The 21155-nt window shown below is 38.5% G+C and overlaps 1 protein-coding gene across 4 annotated transcripts in view; it reads left to right on the forward strand.

Moving 5' to 3' along the window:
• kiaa0825 (KIAA0825 ortholog) overlaps window positions 1-21155 on the forward strand; it is a 309600-nt gene that overhangs the window by 20540 nt on the left and 267905 nt on the right. For all 4 annotated transcript variants that reach the window (XM_063069273.1, XM_063069276.1, XM_063069275.1 and 1 more), the window contains exons 3-7: window positions 1368-1533; window positions 3018-3702; window positions 12984-13154; window positions 17134-17225; window positions 19034-19252. In XM_063069273.1, the coding sequence (XP_062925343.1) occupies window positions 1368-1533; window positions 3018-3702; window positions 12984-13154; window positions 17134-17225; window positions 19034-19252 (1333 nt within the window). The remainder of the gene's footprint in view (window positions 1-1367; window positions 1534-3017; window positions 3703-12983; window positions 13155-17133; window positions 17226-19033; window positions 19253-21155) is intronic.

The following is a 21155-nucleotide window of genomic DNA, read 5'->3' on the forward strand; positions in this document are numbered from 1 at the left end:
CATCTGCAACCAAAACTTTATGACAGTGGTATAGCTAACATAGCACTAAGAATAAAGGATCAGTCATTGGATTGCATCGTATCCCAGGGTTGAAGTGTCTACTACTAGAGGGCATGCATTGAAGGTGAGATGGGGTAGGTTCAAGGAGGATACAAGGAGTAAGTTTTTTACTCGGAGAGTCATGGATGCCTGGCTTTTAAGAAACATTTAGTTAAGCGCATGGAGTAAGGAAGATGGAATTGGATTGAATTGAACTGAATTGACTTTATTTCTTATATCCTTCACATACATGAGGAATAAAAATCTTTACACTTCTGTCTAAATGTGCAATCATAGTAATTTATAATAAATAGAACAGTCAATGTAATATAGAGTACAGTCAAATCAGCGTGAGTTAATTAGTCTGATGGCCTGGTGGAAGAAGTCGTCCTGGAGCCTACTGGTCCTGCCTTTTATGCTGCGGTACTATTTCCCAAAAGGTAGCAGCTGGAATAGATTGTAGTTGGGGTGACTTGGATCCCTGATGATACTACGGGCCCTCTTTACACACCTGTCCTTGTAAATGTCCTGAATCATGGTAGTTCACAACTACAGATGCGCTGGCTGTCCGCACCACTCTCTGCAGAGTCCTTTAATTAAGGGAGGTACAGTTCCCATACCAGGCAGTGATGCAGGAGGGGAGGTCATTAAATAGGAGGGATTAGTGTTTGGGTGTTTGTGAATTGCTTTTTAGCTGGTTCAGCACAGCATTATGGGCGAAATGGGCCGTTCCTATGCTCTACTGTCTACGTTCTAAATAAATTTACAATCAACCAACAATGCTGGAAGAGCGCTGTTTAATTGGTTCTTCAATAATGCATTGTCTGGTATCAACTGAACGTTTGATGGTCATCATAAAGGTCCCTTTATGCAAATAAGAGAACACTTTCCTGATACTGCCCTACCCCAAAAAAATCTTGGCACTTATACGAGGTTAACAGTCCTACAGATTTTTTGGGTGTAATTTCTGCATCATTGAGGAGAAGTACATGACAAGTGATTTAATTGAATTATGCTGCATGCTAAGGCAAGCAGGAAAGATTAACCAGGACTATAAATTTAGCCTCTTCAAGGGATACAGGAAAAACGATTGTGTAGAATTTTTTAAAAAATGTAGATCTTAACAGATCCAGTATGGCTTTTTAGCAAAATATTTCAGTGGGGTATGTGAAGATATTCCAATGGATTTCATTGCAAGGACAATCTATATATAAAGCTTTACTCTATTTTGCTTGTTTTGAGGGGTTTTTTTCCCTCTGCATAAACTGATTGATTTTTTGATACTTTATTTGATTTGTATTGTTTATTTTCTCCTTTCTGTTTTTCAGTATTGAGGAGACTGTGAAGGAACTGCAGTCAGATTTTGATAAGCTCTATGCAGAATGGAAGCTGCAGAATGGTGACAGCTTGCAATGGTTAAACAGTTCCAATACTTCCTCTATCAAACTGTTCACAACTCCACGTAATCAATTGACAGAATTTCTGAAAGCACTGGTAAATCATTTCATTTTAAAGCTGTAAAACATAGTGAAAGCGTTTGATTTAACGTTACTCTTGTCTCAGCTTGCAAAACTATGAACTTTAAACTTGGGAAAAGTACCTAATTTGCAACTTTTTTTGATATCTATTATTGGAGTATCTGACTACCAGTTTTTCCAGGCATTGGGCAACACTTTCTGACTGCTCTTTCTCAGAATCTTAAAGAATGAAAAGAGTAATTTGACGTATCAATGCGGGATCTTGATCAGCTCTTCATTGATCCCATTCCACCTCTTTCTTGTCATATTCTCTATTCAAAAAGCTGCATTCAGTTTTTAATGGCAGATTATTTTATCTAAGTCTAGGATCAGAAGAAAGGACATTTTGCTGTCTAGAACTTTCAAGTAAATTAGCTTTGAAGGTAAACCCAAGTGCTTGTCCCACTGTGCAGGCCATTCTGAAGAGATTACTTCAGCTGACATTTGGCCCCTTATCTTTATGCGCAGAGACCTAATATTCATCAAGTAACAGTAAAAAGCTGTTATTGTGCAGCAGTGTTTGTGATGTGGGTGATGCACTTCAGACACACTTGGGGTTTTGCCTCAACACTCTTGCTCCTTGACAGCCATTTATGGAAATAACTTGTTCCTGCAGGTGTTAGGCTAAGCATCCTGATATAACTTTTAGGGGTGTTCAAAGACCATCTGATAGCTTCTTGTACACATGAACTTTGAGCTATTGTAACAAAATGGAACTTGTGTTAGAAGTTAGTAACTCGTCTACTGAAAAGAAAATCGACAGCTAAGATACTGTTCTGATGCATTAGTTTAGAGCAGCATTTGTGAAATTTAAAACCGAACTGTCTGTTCACTTATTCAGGGAAAGATTACAAGAAGACAGGGTCATGAGTAGGCCACAAGATCCGTCAAGCCTGCCCTCTATTAACTATGAATATAGAATAAGTATGCTGGCTTCAACTTCTGTGGCAATACCCCATAATTCTCAATCCCTTGATATTTCAAATTATCTATTGTAATATATCTAATAATATAGCCTCCACCATCCTGGGGCAGAAAATCCTAGAGATTACTATCCACAGAAGCATTTGAGGGGGAAAAGGGACATAATAGCTAAAACAAAAATGTAAAGTGGGTGAATAATTATATTGAAATGTATCAACAAATATTCCATATATGCCGAGTGAATTTCCTGAAAGGTCAGTTTATTCTGCTATTTCAGAGTAGCATTTGGGAAATAACACAAAACTTGACTCTGTGTTGTAAACTACAATTCAGATTTATTGCAGGACAAGTTTTTTTCTCTTAGATTATTCTGTAAAACTGGTTTTCCCCATGCAGTCAGAGGAATCTTTAAAAAAATCATATGCCATACAAGATACAGTACTTTTTTTGGACTGTGGAATTAGTTACAAATTATGTCAGTTCTGTTGAGTATTTGTTCCAAGTTTACTAATTATCTCTTTTTTCTTGTGCTACAAGCTTCATTGTCTGAAAACTGAAAAAGGTCTGGAGGAAATGATCTTGCAGCTGCTTTTGGAGCTCTCTGATGAGTGTGGTGTAGTTTTTCCATTGACTTCATGTGGAGCATCATTTCACCTTCCTTCCACAACGTCAATTCATGCTGTTGAAGACAGTGGTTTTCTTGATGCCTTGTCCTTGTGGGATGATGTGAGATTGTATCTTCGTCGGTTCATCTTTGATAAGCTTCAAAATTGTCAAGAAATAACTGATATGCTTACAACCTTTGAACTCAAGACTCAGTGTCTTCGGCAACTTCTATTTTTGTATCCAGAAACAGAAATTATAACCAGATATCAAAATATCCAGTTCCAGTCTGTACAAGATCTGCTACAGAATAAAGTCTTGATCAACGTCAATGAGATCAGTTTTGAAAAAATGGTTCATGGATTTGAAAATATCATTCCTTTGATATTAAACATGATGAGACAAGATTTATATGCTTTACGAACACTTGTGGAAGAGTCTAAAGTACTGAAATTTATTAATGAAACATACCTACAAAATATTGCAAGCGAACTTTACATTTTGATTGACAAGTTTTGTGAGCAGCAGTTGAAGAAAAATGCACTACATTCGACAAAGCTACATGGGTCAAAGGCAAACAAATGTTTAAACAAGCAAAAGGGAACAGTACACTCTGTGGGTCAGTGCTTTCTGTTGCTATTCATTTTAGTAGAAAGAGCTTTGGTATGTTTAATGGTTATGCATATTATTATTTTAATTATTTAAATAAAAAATTACATCATCAGCTTTGGCTCAGATGTAACATTCACAGTGTTTTGGCTTGAAAAATCCACTTGGGCACTTGAACATGTTCCATCAATGGAATACTGGGACAAAGACATGGTCTTTTGACTGAAGATATAGGAGGTAATGCTTGCTGAGGTGGATATAAAAGATGCTGTAAGACCATAAGGTATAGGAACAGAAGTAGGCCATTTGGCCCATTGAGTCTGCTCCACCGCTCAATCATGGGCTGATCCAATTCTTCCAGTCATCCCCACTCCCCTGCTTTCACCCCATACCCTTTGATGCCCTGGCTAATCAGAACCTATCTATCTATGCCTTAAATACACCCAGTGACTTGGCCTTAACAGCCACTCGTGGCAACAAATTCCACAGACTTACCACCTTCTGACTCAAGTAATTTCTCCGCACCTCAGTTCTAAAAGGACGTCCTTCAATCCTGAAATCGTACCCTCTTGTCCTAGAATCCCCTACCATGGGAAATAACTTTGCCATATCTAATCTGTTCAGGTCTTTTAACATTCTGAATATCTCTGTGAGATTCCCCCTCATTCTACTGAACTCCAAGGAATACCGCCCAAGAGCTGCCGGATGTTCCTTATGTGGTAACTTTACCTATTTTTCCCTTTTTCCTTTAAGCAGCCACAAACATGGAGGATTAATGGCACAATGTTGTTAATTTTAAGGATTAGCACTGAGTTAAGGTTAGGATAATATTTATAACCCTGTACTTTCTATAATGCTGCAAATAACAGCTATCAAAATTCTTATTGATTTACTATCAGATCATAAGTATTATTTTAATATTTCAATTGTTCAAATATATCACCCAATCTTAATCTACACTCCTTTAAATTCCTAATTTAAGAATATTTTTCTTCAGCCTTCATTGTAAAATGTCCCATGATTAGGTTAGGGTTAAATTGGGGGTTGGCTGAGGTTGCTGGGCAGTGCTGTTCAAATGTTAGCATTTATTTCAAGAGGTCTAGAATACAAGAGCTCCTCACCTAAGAAAAATTGTGCTGGCATTGGAGAGGCATTCAGAGGAGATTCACAAGGATGATTTCAGGAATGAAAAGATTATCATATGAGGAACGTTTGATAGCTCTGGGTCCGTACTTGCTGGAATTTAGAAGGATGAGGGATCTCTTTGAAATGTTTTGAATGTTGAGAGGCCTATATAGTGTAGACGTGAATAGGATGTTTCCCATGCTGGGCGGGGGGTGGGGGGTGGGGAGTGGTGGTGTTCTAGGTCAAGAGGGCACAGTGGTGCCTTCCAGGGCATAAACCAGCAGGGATTAAATGAGTAGTGTTTATTCTTCCAAGTACTTGTTAACTTAACTGAATAATTTTTATAAAAGTTAGGTTGCAAATTTGTTGCACTATAGTTTATAAGTGTTTCAATGGCTGACATGAAATCTTTGTCATTCAAGAAATTATTTTAATATTTAAAAATATTGATGTTAAATGTTTAACCATTTATTACTTTACTTATATAATTTGGTATGTGGGATCTGTAGATGTATATAATGAGAAAAATACTATTGAAATTATGGAATGCTCCAGCTATTTCATAATTCACCACCAGATTGGGGAAAATAGCTTTGCAAAAATCTTCAACATTCTTGGTACAAAATAACTTAATATTACTCTTTAATCATCATGTCTCAGATGTTATACTCTGAATTGAATATTAGGAGATGGCTGAGGTCTTTCTTAATATCCTTCCCAGCATTTTAACCTTCACCTTTGTGCAGTCTTCTGGTTTTGTTGTTTCCAAGGTTTGATATTTGCATGAAATTCTTGTATTGAACTTCATGGGCAAAAGACTGCAGCTTCAATTATGCAGTTTAGTTGACTATGAATCTATCAAGAATTGTTATCATTGCACTCTGAAATTTCATCCATGTTTGTAGGTATTGCAGGATTTTTGAATTTGTTGCTAAGTTCTTTGGACTGTGTCTGGTTGGAAGATGAGATGCTGCTCATTGATCAAGTTTAGAATAATGTATGAGGTGAAAGAGGCCAAAGCCAGAGGGCAGAATGAGATCAGTATGAAGAATTAAAGAGACCGGCAAATGGAATCTTAGACTGAATGGAGGTGTTCATCTAAAACACCAGCAAGATCCACAAGGCAGAAAGGGAGCACCACTACCTGCAAATTTTCCTCCAAGTCAAAACCATCACGACTTGTAAATATGTCCCTGTTCTTTCATCATTATTGTGATTAAATCCTGGAATTCTTTGCCCAACAATATGGTGATGCTGCTTTTGTCAGAAGGACTGCATTAGTTAAGAAGGTGCTATGCCACTATTTGTTCAAGGACCATTAAAAAATTCAAAGTTTAAAGTATATTTAATATCACAGTGTGTATACCTTATGTAACCTTGAAATTCGTCAATAGAATCCATTTGAAAAAAACACACAGTAAAGGTTGGTCTTTGACAGGCTTTTTTTCCTATACAGAAAAGACCATCAAGTACCCATTATGCAGAAAAAAAGAACAAATGGTGCAAGCAATAAAAATATAAACAAATATAAACACACAGAACATGAACTGCAGAGTGCACAACCATGGAGCCAATTCAGCACTAATGTGAGTGAAGCCAGTCCAGGAGCCTGATGGCTGCAGGCCACAGCCACAGAGCTGAGGTGTATACCGATGGCTGCTGGCCACAGCTTCAGAGTTAGCTGAAGTGAGTAGTCTCACGGAGCAGTGAGCTGAACAATGGTTCATCTTTCATCCTATACATAGGTGATAAATGCTCCACAAATGATTTCTCTTAAAATGAAAGTGTACAAGGTTTTGTGGGGAAAAGTCATGAGAAAGTGGATGACTTTGATTCAGCTCCAGTGCCTTCTTGCTAATTAATCATTACACCAACTGACACCTACATTACAATTTAGAAGTCTCATATTAATGCATCAGATCCACCATATACACTAACTAGAATTCAGAATCCTGCCTGGTTGGGATGAAGAGGATAAGTTATCTAAGAATAGAACTTTGTTAGCTGAGAATGAGAGAAGCTTATGGAGAATTTGAAACAATAAGAAATTCAAGGAGAATAGATCTGCAAGACCACAATCATTGGAAGTTATTGGAGATTTTTATCTGCTCTTGAATACAGAGTAATGAACCTAGAGCTATTAGGTGAAGGTGGAATTGAATAATCAAAACTTCAGAGTAGTGTTCAACAGTGAAACTACCTTGGTAACCTGCAGAGCTTGGAACGGATGTGACTCCGCTTTTAAACTCAAGATGATGATGATTGTTTTGAAAGGGGAAATGGAAAAGCTAGAGGTTTCTGATGTATCCTTAAAATCCCATAAAGGAAAAGGAATACAGTTCCAAGACTAAAGAGAGCTATATTTTGAAAGTACAGAAATGTATCCATAGTTTTTTTCTGCTACATTAAGCATTCTTTTATGGTGTTACTTGAAATATAAGGAGTACATGAAAGAAGTGAATCTGATCAAATTGCCAATAGAATTTTAGTATGCAAAAAGCAGCAGGATTCCCCAGTCTACTTTAAGATTTGGAGTTTAATTTTTAAAATACAGAAACTTAGCTCATGCAGCTGGGTGCAGCCAGCATGTTTGACAATAAATTTGTGCAGGAAAATTAAATCAGAGGTAAATCATTTCATGATTACAAATTCCCAGAAGATTAGGACATCCTCCTGAATAAAATGTGTAATAATTGGCTTTAGACCATGGCAGACACATAATTCTTTCTACCAAAGGCTGTTATGGTATTGCAGAGCCACAGGGGTAATAAGAAAGAGGCTGGAAATAGGCTTGTTCTGCGAAGGATACTGTGGATAAAGTGATAGAAAATGAAGTGGCAATAAGTATAGTCCATAGGGGAATTGCACTTCAGTTAGGGTCTAATATTTTTTGGAATATGGCAGCAAGCCATCTGATAATTGTTTACCTTTGCAGCACCATCTGTTCTGTTCTTTAGATGGCACTTAGTTGCAGTTAAATTACAAATGCTAAGGGATTTTTCCCTTTAAACCATTCATGATCAATCATCCAGTATAAATAATGTTTGTTTTAGAATAATATCCAGAAGACATCAATGTGATCAGAATTTTCAAGATCACATTTATGTATGAAAGGTTTGGAGCATCTGTATCTATATAATTTAAATTCTATGTATGCTGCTGATTAAAATAAATTGTTTAAATTTTGAGAACTTGCATAAAATATTAATATAAGAACATGAATTTAATAAAGAAAATCTTTTAAAATCCTATTTCTTCATTGTAAAAGTCATTCAATCTCAGTTTTAAATCCTTAGATTTCTTCTATTATGTTATACAGTATTTACCCAACAAATAAACAATAACATTGAAAATCTGATTCCCAGATAAATGTTCTTGAGTTTTGAGAGTTCTTTAACCAGCATCTGAATTTTCAAATGATAATCAAAAAATTGGGATTTAAGAATTTGATGAAGTGTCTCGGCCAGAAATGTCAACTGTTTTTTGCCTTCTACAGATGCTGCTTGACCTGTTGCGTTCCTCCAGCATTTTGTGTATTCTGTTGATTAGGAATTTCTTCTTTTTTAATCTCCTCATTCGGTCACATCTCTGAATCATGAAGATAATAATAAACCAGTATTCTGACCTTTTATCAGACAACAAATGTGATTATCTGGCATCATTAAAAGATAGCAAGATGACACAATAAAGATTAAGACAAAGATAGTCAAAATCAACCAGGGAAAACTTGGTTGGAATAGAACAAGTGGTTTAACCCTTCCATGTCATGGAATTTGAATTTGATCTATCACCTGATGCTGCTAATTGTGGTCAGCACTGCATCATCATAGAAAATACTGAAAATGCTCAGCAGATCAAGCTGTATCTCTGGAGAGAGAAACAGAAGTAATATTTCAGGCCCATGAGCCTTCTTTCTGATGAACAGCCAGGATAGAAAAGATGGAAAAAACCTCTGCCCAAGTTACCTGCTAGAAATAATTTCTTCGAGCATGTGTTCTGTCAAATTTCTACCTCCCCCCGCCCCCTAACCAGCCAGTTGAAGTTTTTTTGTCAATTCAGAGCACAGTTACAGCATAGAAATTAAACATCACTGGCATCAAATTTAGGTCATAAAATGTATTTTGCATTCTTCCCATCAACCGCTTACCCAGAACTCACTAAATATTAAAATTAGACCCAGTAAATCTAGAAATGGTCAGGCAGTGGTAAAAATAGTTTTAAAAAGAGGCAATTAACTATTATGTATGGAATGTATCAGTTAACAACAGCTAGACACTGTGACCTTAAATGGGCAAAGTATACTCAGTGGCAAAGTTTTATGTAAGTGTTAGGAAAGCTAGCAATTATTGCAGACTTGCCCATAAGATGATGTTGCTAAGCCATTTCCTCTACTACACATTGTTTCTAGGAAAGATAATAAAACAATATTGTCAGGTAGTGAGGTCTAATATATAGATCCATAAAGGGATGGCAGAGTGTTTCCAAACAAGGACTGGTGACCTTGAGGAGACCATACAAATGGTGTGTTCCTATGGGCCTTTCCTTTGTTTTGCTGGTAGTGATGTGATTTGGTATATACTCTATATGCAACAAATTTAACATTATGAAGTGTAGTATTGTTGAGTATTTGGAACCTGTTGGATTAAAGCTTTCATACATTCCTTTGAAATTATTATAATTCATTGCATTTTGTTATCTATTCGTTCATCTTCAGAGCAGCAAACGAATAAAACCAGTTGATGCTTTTTGATGGACATAGCTGATTTCTCTAATATCTCCAATTTGCTGGTTTGGAATGAAAATGTAATTAAAGTAAGAAATGTCTGTAGTAAAGGATTTGTCTAGAGCATCTGATGATTTGTGGATATGTAATAAGATGATTTCAGCCTCTTAGGCAGCACCTTAAGGTTGAAAATGAACTGCTTCCATTTCAGTTCTGTGATTCTGAAGTGGCTGCTGTCTAATACAAGGGCAAAAGAGAGAGCAGTAAAATACACAGCTCTCTGGATGACAGATGTACAGAGCAGAGTGAAACAAGAAAAGTGGATGACAGTTGCCAGCTAAATGTTATAGTACAAAGGAGTATTAAGTGAGCATTACGAGAATGGCTGTACTGGCTGCGTCACTATAGGCAGCACAGTATTAGAGCTGGTAGAGCTGCTGCCTCATGGCTTCAGTGACCTTGACTCAATCATCATTGGAGCTGTCTACATGTGCTCCACATATTCTTTCTGTAAGTACATGGGGTTCCTCCAAAATCCCAAAGATGTGAAAATTGTTAAATTAATGCTTCTTCTTAAACCCATCACCCCTACTGGGGAATCGTCTGCCAACAGCAGCTTTTCTTAAACCCATCACCCATATTCTGATACTCTGATCTGGGCCAGACTTTTAAGTTGTTCCCCTAGAAGAAGCCCAACTTCAAAGATCCGTCCTCTTCCAGGTTTGAGGTCTTTGGATCATCTATTGGAGTTTCTGTAGCTCTAGGTTTTTATGGAATGAAGTTGCTCGCCTCTCCTCCTTTCACAACCAGCTTGGGACCACCCATGGTGAAGTGGAATTATTTGGCTACCATAAAATAGCCCTAGTGCAGGGGTTCCCAATCTGGCATGCATGGACCACCTTAGTTAAGGGTAGGGATCCAAGCCATGGCTTTAAAAAGATTGGGAATCCCAGCTCTAATGTGAAATAATGAAGCAAGATCTGATTAAGTTCCTTTGAATAATGTTTGCTAATATCATATAGTCTCGCTATTATTGTATAGGGTAAGCCAAACAAGCCAGAATGCAAAACAAACGGTGGATAAAAATTTAGGATTTGAGATAAAAATGGCTGGCTCTCATATTAACAGAAGGAATGAACAAATTATCTAAATTTGTAGAATTCAGTATTGAGTCTTGCAAGTAGCAACGAGGTGCTGCTTCTTAAGCTTGCATCAGGCCCTGTCATTGTAAGGTCGGAATTGGAGTGGCACGGCCAATTAAAGTGGCAGCTAAGCAAAAGCTCATTGTCAATCTTGTGGAGGAAGGCACACTGCGATTACCACATACAGTACGTTGGGAGAACTGCTTTACCAGGAAAGTCACTTTAGGTCCCTGGATGGTGGGAAGAGGTGAAAGGACCGAATCTTGCAGGTACATAAGCAAACACAACTCACTAAGGTTCAACTCACTCCTGTCTCCCTGTGCTGTCTGTACAAAATTGGTATGTTCCCCTTCCACCACATGCTCCAGTCTCGTCAAAAAGATGTATGCACTGGCAAGTTAATAGCCACCATAAATGGCCCCAAACATCTCAGTCAGTGATATAATCAGGGAGGGGTTTTATCGGAATTTTGGGAGGATAAAATGGGATTAATGCAAATGGGTTCTTGGTGGTTGGTAGGAGCACTGGGTCGAAAGGCCTTTTCCTGTACCATATGAGTTTTAAACATCTGGCTACTTTAATAGTAGGAATAAAAAATGAAATCTAAAAGTTATCTAGTTGTATTTTATACTGTAATTTGAAAGTACTTCACTACTGGACCACTAATTAAAATTATCTGTGGGAACTCTTAACAAGAAAGTTCAATTAAAAAGTGAATTGAATAAAAATAGAACAGAATAACAAGAATATTTGCTTGCTGAACATTTAACATATTTCAAGATTTTAAGAATTGTTGAAAAATCTTATTGAATGTCAAATAATATTTTAAATAGTTATTTGACATTTTGTTGAGTAAATAATGCATAATCAGTATTGTTTAATGCACATTTACCCCAATGGAGATAACAAGATTTGGTAATGCTTGATAAACTACCACAGTAATGATGCACAATGGACTGAAGACATTTTATCCCAGTGCTGTCTTCACCTAAAGTTTGTGCATGAACTGAGCACAAAGTGGTATTTAAACATGCCAGTGGTTCTTGCTTTCACACCAACTTGCTGGAGGGACTCCATAACACTAATTCCACAGATGAAGGATGCAACAGAGCTCCTCACAAATGAAGGCAGATAGTCATGCACTTTAGAGATGCTTGGCTGTTGTAAGGATTGTATGAAAGCCGATATGAAATAACATGTAGAATGGGGAACCAACTCCAAACTTGCATACAATTAATATAGAACCTGGAGTTCATTCTTCTGATGAGGAAGCGGCAGATAATAAAATACCAAAGTAAATGCATTTGTCCTTCTAGGTTGGAATCGATGGGTTCTGTAGGAGACTGTGTATATTATTACAGTGTATGCTAACTACATAACTGATCGCAGCAATTTATTCTGTCTTCTTCAAAATGTTATGGAGTACCAAGTAATGATGCTCTAATGTGCTTTTAATGCTGCAGATCAATTTCTTAGTCAACTTTCCCAAGTAGTCTAACATGTCTTATAAAAAAATGGAAATGCTTTGTTAAATTTGCAACCCACCTTGTTCTTCCTGTTCCTGAATATGTCCTTTTCAATCTCTATGGTTTTCATCGCATTTGTTCATTGAAATCTGCCAACTGCTGCAGGCAGTACCATTTCTGTTTCATCCCACCTGTGGAAGGCGGTCCCATTCCTGTTTCATCCTACTTATGGAGGCAGTCCCATTCCTGTTTCAACCCACTTATGGAAGGCAGTCCCATTCCTGTTTCATCCTACTCATGGAAGGTGGTTACATTCCTGGTTCATTCCACTTATGGAAGTGAGGGTCATACTCAGTAGCTTCACATAATTGTATGTGATTTAGCCCTCCAATATTGTTAAGAAAGCCTAGTTAATGTCTGCTGGAGTACAGTACATATTAAAGAATTCTATAAAATATATGTAGGCTATATTTATTATGTACGGTATGGTACATAGCACAGTACTGTAGTGGTTAGCGTGATCACTTCACAGTGGCAGTAATTACTGTTTTCAAATCCTGCTGCTGTCTTTAAAGAATTGTATGTTCTCTCCATGACTGCACAGGTTTCCTCCAATATTCCAAAGATGTACAGTTAGGGCTAGTAAATTGTGGGCATGCTATGTTGGCATGGTAACACTTACAGGCTGCCTCCAGTGCAATCCTGGCTAATTTGATTTGATACAAATGACACTGTTCACTCTTTGTTTTGATGTACATGTGACAAATAAAAATAATCTTTAGCTTTGTAGTTAAGTGTAGTAATTTAAGAATTTAATCTTTCTTTATTTTGTCAGTTACCAAGGAACAGACTAAGCAGATAAGAAACTTAGATCTCACCACCCATCAGCTTAGAAATCTTTCCCAACTGTTAAGAATTCTTCTTCATATGGAACAAAGAATGAAGGAACTCCTTTCAGAGGTCTTTCTGGAAAACACTTTTAAACAGCAAGACAGAAATGTTCGAGGTACGTCTTATCTATTAGTATCTTATGTATTTAGTTATACAGCGCGTAACAGGTGTTTCCGACCAAACGAGCTGCACCACCCAGCAAACCACCTATTTAATACTAGCCTAATCCCAGGACAATTTGCAATGACCAATTAACCTACTAATGTATGTCCTCAGACTGTGAGATGTAACCAGAGCAGCCGGAGGAAACCCATGCAGTTCACGGGGAGAGCATGCAAATTCTTGACAGATGGCAATAGAATTAAACTCTAACCTCCAGAATGCCCTGAGCTGCCATAGCATGCTAACCACGATGCTACCATGGTGCCCATTAAGAATGATCGATTTCATTTTCAATCAACGTACAGAATCAAGCTATTCTTATATACTCAAGAGAGAGCAGTTCCCATTGCTTACCTGGACCTTCCACATCCATGCTATTGGGTCTTGGTATGAAAGAGTGAGGTATGGTGTAGAGTGAGATCTTCCTGAAGTATGTAACACAGACAGTGCCTATAAGCATGACGAATTTATTTTAAGTTTGTATTGTTGACATTTGAGGAACTCAGTATTGAGCCCATAGAACCTCACTCCCAGAAGCTTTGTAGCCTTGTATTTTCTAAAACAGCATTGACTCCAGTAACATTCAATTCCATGGACGGTAGGTGGTGGGGAAGTGAGGATGAAGTGAGGAGCACCTTTTCCACCTATCACCTCCATGCTTCTTGCTTCCCCGCCCCCCACCACCTAGCTGGTTTCAACTATCACTTTTCAGCTTGTCCTCCTTCCCCTCCCCACTTTCTTATTCTGGCCCTTCCACCCCCCCCCACTTCCTTTCCAGTCCTGATGTTTAGGCCTGAAACATTGTCTGTTTATTCCCCTCTGTAGAAGCTGCCTGACCTGCTGATTTCCTCCAGCATTGGCTACTTTATATGTGGCACAACTTTGCCCCTCAATTGTCATTTTCATTCAGTAGACTCTAGAGAAAGCCTATCCTGGGGTTAGATATGTGCCTGTGTGTGTGAGTGAATGGATGGATGGTGGGTGGTGGGGGGGAGGGGAACGGGAGGAGGAAGGGGTTTGTTTTGTTGTTGTTGTTGTTGTTACTGAGCATTGTGGGCATGCTATTTTGATGCCAGAATGTGTGACAACACTTGCCGGCTACTCCCAGCACATCCTTAGGTTATGCTGATTGTTAACACAAATGATACATTTTATTGTATGTTTCAGTATATATGTGGAAGAAAAATGAACTCGAATCTGAACAGAAAAATCAGCCTCACTGTTTAAAATTGAAGGACAATAAAGTTAGGCAAGTTCCTAACCTTATTTCCTTAGATTCTTTATTTCTAAAGAGAACTCAGATTGAATATAGAACTTGATATTTGTACATGGAATCATAGAGTAATAGAGAAGTACAGCACAGAAACAGGCACTTTGGCCCATCTAGTCCATGCTGAACCATTTAAACTGCCTAGTCCCATTGAGCTGCACCTGGACCATAGCTCTCCATATCCCTACTATCCTTGTAGTTATTCAAACTTCTCTTTAATGATGAAATTGAGCTGGCAGCTCAATACACGCTTCCGCAACTTTCTGAGTGAAGAAGTTTACCTTCATGTTCCCCTCATACTTTTCAGCTTTTACCCTTAACTCATGACCTCTAGTTGCAGTGCCACCCAACCTCAGTGGAAAAACCCTGCCCTGCTTGTATTTACTTTGCTATACTCCTCATCTTTTTGTATACCTCTATCAAATCTCCCCTTAATCTTCTATTTTCCAACAAATAAAGTCCTAACCTATTCAATTTTTCCCTATGACACAGGTCCTCCAATCCCAGCAACATCCTTGTAAATTTTCTTTGTACTCATTTGACCTTATTTACATCTTTCCTGTAGGTAGGTGACCAAAATTGCACACAGTACTCAAAATTAGGCCTCATCAATGTCTTATGCAACTTCAACATAACATCCAATCTCCTGTACTCAGTACTTTGATCTATAAAGGCCATTGTGCCAAAAGCTTTCTTTATCACCCTATCTACTTGTGACACCACTCTCAATGAATTATAGGCCTGTATTCCCAGATCCCTTTGTTCTACAGCATTCCTCAGTGCCCTACCATTAACCGTGTAAGACCTACCCTGGTTGGTCCGACTTAATTACAACACCTCATACTTGTCTGAATTAACTTCCATTGGCCATTTTTCCAGCCTGTCCCAATCCCACTGCAAGTTCTGATAGTCTTCTTTGCTGTCCACTACACCAAGATGGCACCTGCGTACAATGCTCCCGCGCTCGACATCTTTAGGATAGACCATGAAACCATATATTTCACTTCTTTTATGTCATTTACATTTGTTTTTCATCTTGAATGTGATTCTGGAAATGTTGGAGCCTGTGATTTACGGTTTTGAGATCATTTGAGTGCTTCAGCACTCTGCAGTCTTTGAGAGAAATCCAGAAAACACAGGCAGCGTGCACGAACCTCATGGCAAGAAGGCTGTGGGAAGGGGTGCAAGCCAATGTTCGACTCCATTTAGCCAATTAAAGCTTCTATTGTTCGTTGATTAAAGTTACAAGGGAGATTGATATATCGAGCCGAATGTGGAAGGTGAGCGTCAGCTGCCTATTTTTTGATCGCTTGTGCTATCGCTCTGCTGCTTAAGAGGAGAGACTGCCCTTTGATCACTGGTGAGATCACCCTGCTGCCAGAAAGGCGAGAGTCTGCCGCTGTTCCCAGATGATATTACCCAAGTTTTCTCAATTTTGGATATGGACTTTTTTTCAGTCCTGTAGTTTTATATATTCTGTGTTTTTTGCTAGATCTTTCTCAGTTTTTTTTGTGTGCGGGAGGCAGATTTAGGGGTTGATGTGCCTTTTCTGTTTTTGTTCTTTTTTATGTGTAGAGAAGGGATTTGGGGGTTGATAATCATGCTGCCGTTCTTTCTTGGTTTTGTGGCTATCTGGAGAAGAATTTCACAGTTGTGTACTTTGATAATAAATGAACCTTTGAACCCCCAGTCTTGGTATCATTCGTAAATTTGCTAATCTAGTTAATCACATTATCATCCAGATCATTGATATATATGACTAACAACAGACGCCTGCTTTGTCAAGAATGAATAACATCAATGTCCTTTAGTGTGATAATTACTAGCACTTAAGGGTAATTACAAGGAAAGCATGGCAGCACCTCTACTTCCTTAGATGTTTGTGAAACATAGAAAACCTACAGAGCAATATAAGGCCTTTGGCTCACAGTGCTGTGCTGAACATGTACTTACTTTAGAAATTACCTGGGGTTACCTATAGCCCTCTATTTTTCTAAGCTCCAAGTACCTATCTAGAGGTCTCCTAACGACCCTATCTTATCCACCTCCACCACCATCACTGGCAGCCCATTCCTTGCACGTGAAGATTCAGCATGACATCTAAAACTTTGACAAACTTCTATAGATATGGGGTGGAGAATATATTGATTGATAGCATCATGGCCTGATATAGAAAGACCAATTCTTTTGAATGGAAAACCCTACAAAGAGTAGTGGATAAGGTCCAGTCAGTCATAGGTAAAGCCCTCCCCACCGTTGAACAAATAGCGCTGTCATGATCAGCAGCATCCATCATCAAGGACCCCTACTATCCAGGCCATGTTCTCTTCTCACTGCAGCCATCAGCTTCTTGATCCAGAGGGGATAACTTCACTCAACCTCATCTGCCCCATCACAGAACTGTTCCCACAGCTCACTTTCAAGGACTCTTCATCTCCTGTTCGCAATATTTATTGTTTATTTATTTGATATTTTCTCTGTTTTGTATTTGCACAGTTTGCTGTCTTTTGCACACTCATTGTCTGTCCTGTTGAGGGTGGTGTTCCATTGATTCTATTATGTTACTTGGATTTACTGTAAGATAATGAATCTCAGGGTTCTGTATGGTGAGATTTTGTTAATAAATTCACTTTGAACTTTGAACTAATTTTATCTTTGCTAGAAATGCTAAAGAAAGCCACAACAAACTCTGATATACCATCAGATATGAATAAAACCAACACCCAAGATGAGCAGTTACTGCTTGTGACTGAGGTAATCTAATCTCTACTATACAATACTATATTTTTAAAATTTGTATTTCACAACACTAGCAGCACTGTTTATATTCTCACTTTAAGTGCTCTACAATAGGAGCCAGAGTTAGGCCATGCAGTCCTCTCCAAGATCTCTCCTTCATTCAAACTAAAATTGTGACAAATTTGTTTTGTTCAACTCCACAAATTTTTTGATTATGTGGAGCCTAAATATCTCTCAATGGCAAGCTGTCCATAGTTTTCTGGACTTCAGTATTATGATGATGTACAGCCCTTTGACTTTTTGTAGCCAGAGAAACAATGTTTCAAAATTTGGGCAGAGGTCAATAGACTTATGGAAGGAATATTGAGTCTGACAAATTGTTCTGTCAGAGGTTATAACTTGGAAGAACAGATAAAATGCCACAAAAGAGATCATTAAACAGAATGGATTTTGTTTTATTTTATTAAGATACAGCATGGTACAGGTCCTTCCAGCCCTTCTCACCACCCTGTCCAGCAATCCCTCAATTTAATCCTAACCTAATTACAGGACAATTTACAATGACCAATTAACCCTCACCCCCCAACCGGTACATCTTGGATGTACGAGTGCACACAGAGGAAACCCTCACATTCATGGGGAGAACATACAAACTCCTCACAGGCAAGGGTGGGAACTGAAGCTGAGTCACTTGTACTGTAAAGCAATGTGCTAACCACAGTGCTCCTATGGATATGGCTTTGTGGTTATTATACCTGCATTGACTGAGGATTAGTTAACAGAGGAAGAAACAAGGTGTGAAAGTATTTTCAAGTTGTGTAACCAGGGAGATGTCATGGGGATTGGTGCTGAGCCCCAGAAGTATACAATTTGTATTGATGATTTGGTTGTGAAGATCAAGTGTAATATATCCATGATTGCAGACGATACAACACAAAGTGGAAATGTGGGTCATGAGAAGAATGTGGAGAGACTTGGCAGGTACATAGGTGGATGTGAAAGTGGAAGCATGTCGAGAAAGCTGAGGTCATCCAGTTTGCTGGGAAAAATTAGAAAGGTAGAGTATTTTTTTTGAGAGATGAGAGATTGAAAGATGTTGCTGATTAAAAGCACCAGGGTGTCAACATGCTCTAATTACTAGAAGTTAGTATGTAAACAACAGATGGTATGGTGATCTTCTTTGTAAGTGAATTTGCAAGAGTAAAGATGTCCTGCTCCAATTACGTAGAGCCCTGGTAAGAATGCACCTGCAATACTGTACATAAATCTAGTCCTCCCACATAATTTTTGTCATAGTTTTGAGTGAGGAGGTGCAGTAGTTAACCAGATTAATCCCAGTGATGGTGAATTTGTCGTGTGAGGAGAATTGCTTCTGTCTTTTATATTCTGATGTTCTTGGATCTACCCAAATAGGAATTTGTGAGAAGTAGAACTTCGTTTTGATCTAGTAAGTTTTTGGCTCCCAGTTGCCATTGCACTTTTCCTCCCTTCTCTTGTCTTACAAGGTTCAGCTTGTTGTTTTTAAAGAAGTCATGAAAGACGGAAAATAAATAGTAGAAAGGTTTGGTTATAAATTTGTATAGGTGCATCTGCCAACTGATAACACTGTGAAGGTAGGCCCTAGAGTAGACCTATTTTTATGCTGGTGTTAATTAATAAATGGTGTTAAATACTACTTGCAATAAATAGAAGTAAGATTTTTGTACAAATCTTGCAGTACTAAAAGTTAAAATGTTATTTTGGGATGATTAAATGGAATCATAATATGAATTCAAATATGTTTGCATTTCTATGAATTGCATTATTTCTTCTTTAAATTGCAGTGTGTTTCTCTTGAGTGTGCCTGGAGAAATGCTTTCAAGGGTTTGGCACATTCTGCAGCCCACTCTGTAAAGACTGTAATTGAAGAGGCATGTTCAAAATGCCTTAAGCAAGAAGCAAACCTGTACAGTTCAGGTAAAAGCTTAGCAATGTGTACAGAGTCAGTGGAAACTTCCTGTAACGAATGGATGGAGAAGGAACAACCTAAAAAAGTGGCAAAGGTAATACCAGTTTAACAAAATATTGGTGTTTAGAGTGAAAGGAGGGAGGAGAATCATAGAAACTTATCTTAGACAGTCTTGCTATAGTATTCAAAAGTTTGGAAAGCTAACAGAACATGTCAGGTTCTGTGAGATTAATAGGAAAGTTATTGAGTGGTTGTTTATTCTGTTTGAAGAGCCAAGAACTGGGGTGTATAGTTTGAGGATAGGATTAACCAAGCACTGTAGGCTTGAGGAGTCATAAAATGCACTTGTGTCCCATAAATCTATATCTTCAACTAATATAAAAATTGATAAAAGATCAAATGACCATTTTGCCTGTTAATTTCCCCCCATCTAATATTCATGGGTTTAATCCACTACAGTTAACAAAGGTCAATTTAGAAAAGGACATAAAATTTACATGTAAATGGCAACACTTTGAGCCAGATTAGAAGATTGCTTTGGGGCCTGTGTTTCCACAGTGCTGTTGGTGGGACAAAACAATATAGATGCCTGCCACCTGAGGATGCAGAAGGTTAACTACTTTCGCAGGAGATATTAGTTTATATAAACTGACCCTGACCTTTGACTTCCCTTTTATCTGAACAATGAACCTTCATTAAATATGTCTGGAAGTCAATGTCATTATATTACAATAACCTCAATCTTCATTACCAAGGATCAAATGACCATCTTGGCCTGTTATCAAATCAATCAACTTTAATTATAATTTAAAGCATTTGTGGATACAGCTGAACAAAATATTGTTCCTTTGGGGCCAAGGTGCAAAGACATAAATGCACATTCAGAACAATGAGAGAGAAAAAATGAACATAGTCATGTAAGAAAGCACATATTTAGTCCAAGACCTTGAGCAACAAGTTCCTGTGCTGATGAAGGGTCTTGGGCCGAAACACTGACTGTTTATTCATTTCCATAGATGCTGTCTGGCCTGCTGTGTTCCCTCAGCATTTTGTGTGTGTTGCTTGGATTTCCAGCATCTGCAGATTTTCTCTTGCTTGTGATTCCTGCAATTTGATAGTTCCCAGCAGTCCAGCCTATAATTCCACTGATCCAACACTGGAGGATAGCACCAATAGGAGAGGCTACCCCCCCCCCCCCACAACCTAGCACGGACGCCACGATACGCCACCTCCGGAATCTCCTCCTCACCTGGCCTGCAACAGCAGGCAAGCCCATGTTTTGAGGCCTAGTCCTTGCTACAACAGAGGTGACACTGCTGCCTCGCCTCCCATGCCACCACCAAAAAAAGAGAAACAGGCCTGTGTTAATCGGTGTCCAACAGGGTCTTGCAATCACAAAAGAAATATCCAAGACAGTTACTCTCAGATTCTCTGCATGCCGCCTTCATGCACCAACTCCGGTGCCTTTAAATAGCAATCAGCAGTCATGGCCTGCACCCAGTCAGCTCCTCCGAACCCAATCCACGCCTACTGCGGCCCTGCGGCCTGGTGGTCCAACTCTCCTCCCCCAACCCAACGGCTGGCCTCCCCTTCTCTGAACTGCCTGCCACCCGGCGGGTTACTCCAAACACTGATGCGCTAGACCTGCTGCACTCATTATTGGAGTCCAGTATAGACTTACAATAAAAAAGCACATTTAACAAAGGGAAAAGCACCAAGAGGCCACTGCGTCTACACACGCCACAATCTTACCGGAAGTCATATTGATTTAGGCATGTTGAGTAATAGTTAATACTCAGCATTAAACTATTCATAGAATATAATCAAGGTTGTGCTATGTTAGTTGAGTACAAATATATTTTGCCCTTGAAATATCCATAGTTCCTCAATGAACTTGTATTTCAGAACACAAGAATATGTAGCTATATTCCAGATACAGCCTCACGGGTGATACATCTTTGACTGTTAATCCAGAATTTTGGTTCCTATTCAGTCTT

This window comes from Mobula hypostoma, chromosome 16 (assembly GCF_963921235.1).
Source record: "Mobula hypostoma chromosome 16, sMobHyp1.1, whole genome shotgun sequence".
In the NCBI taxonomy this organism is placed as follows: Eukaryota; Metazoa; Chordata; class Chondrichthyes; order Myliobatiformes; family Myliobatidae; genus Mobula; species Mobula hypostoma.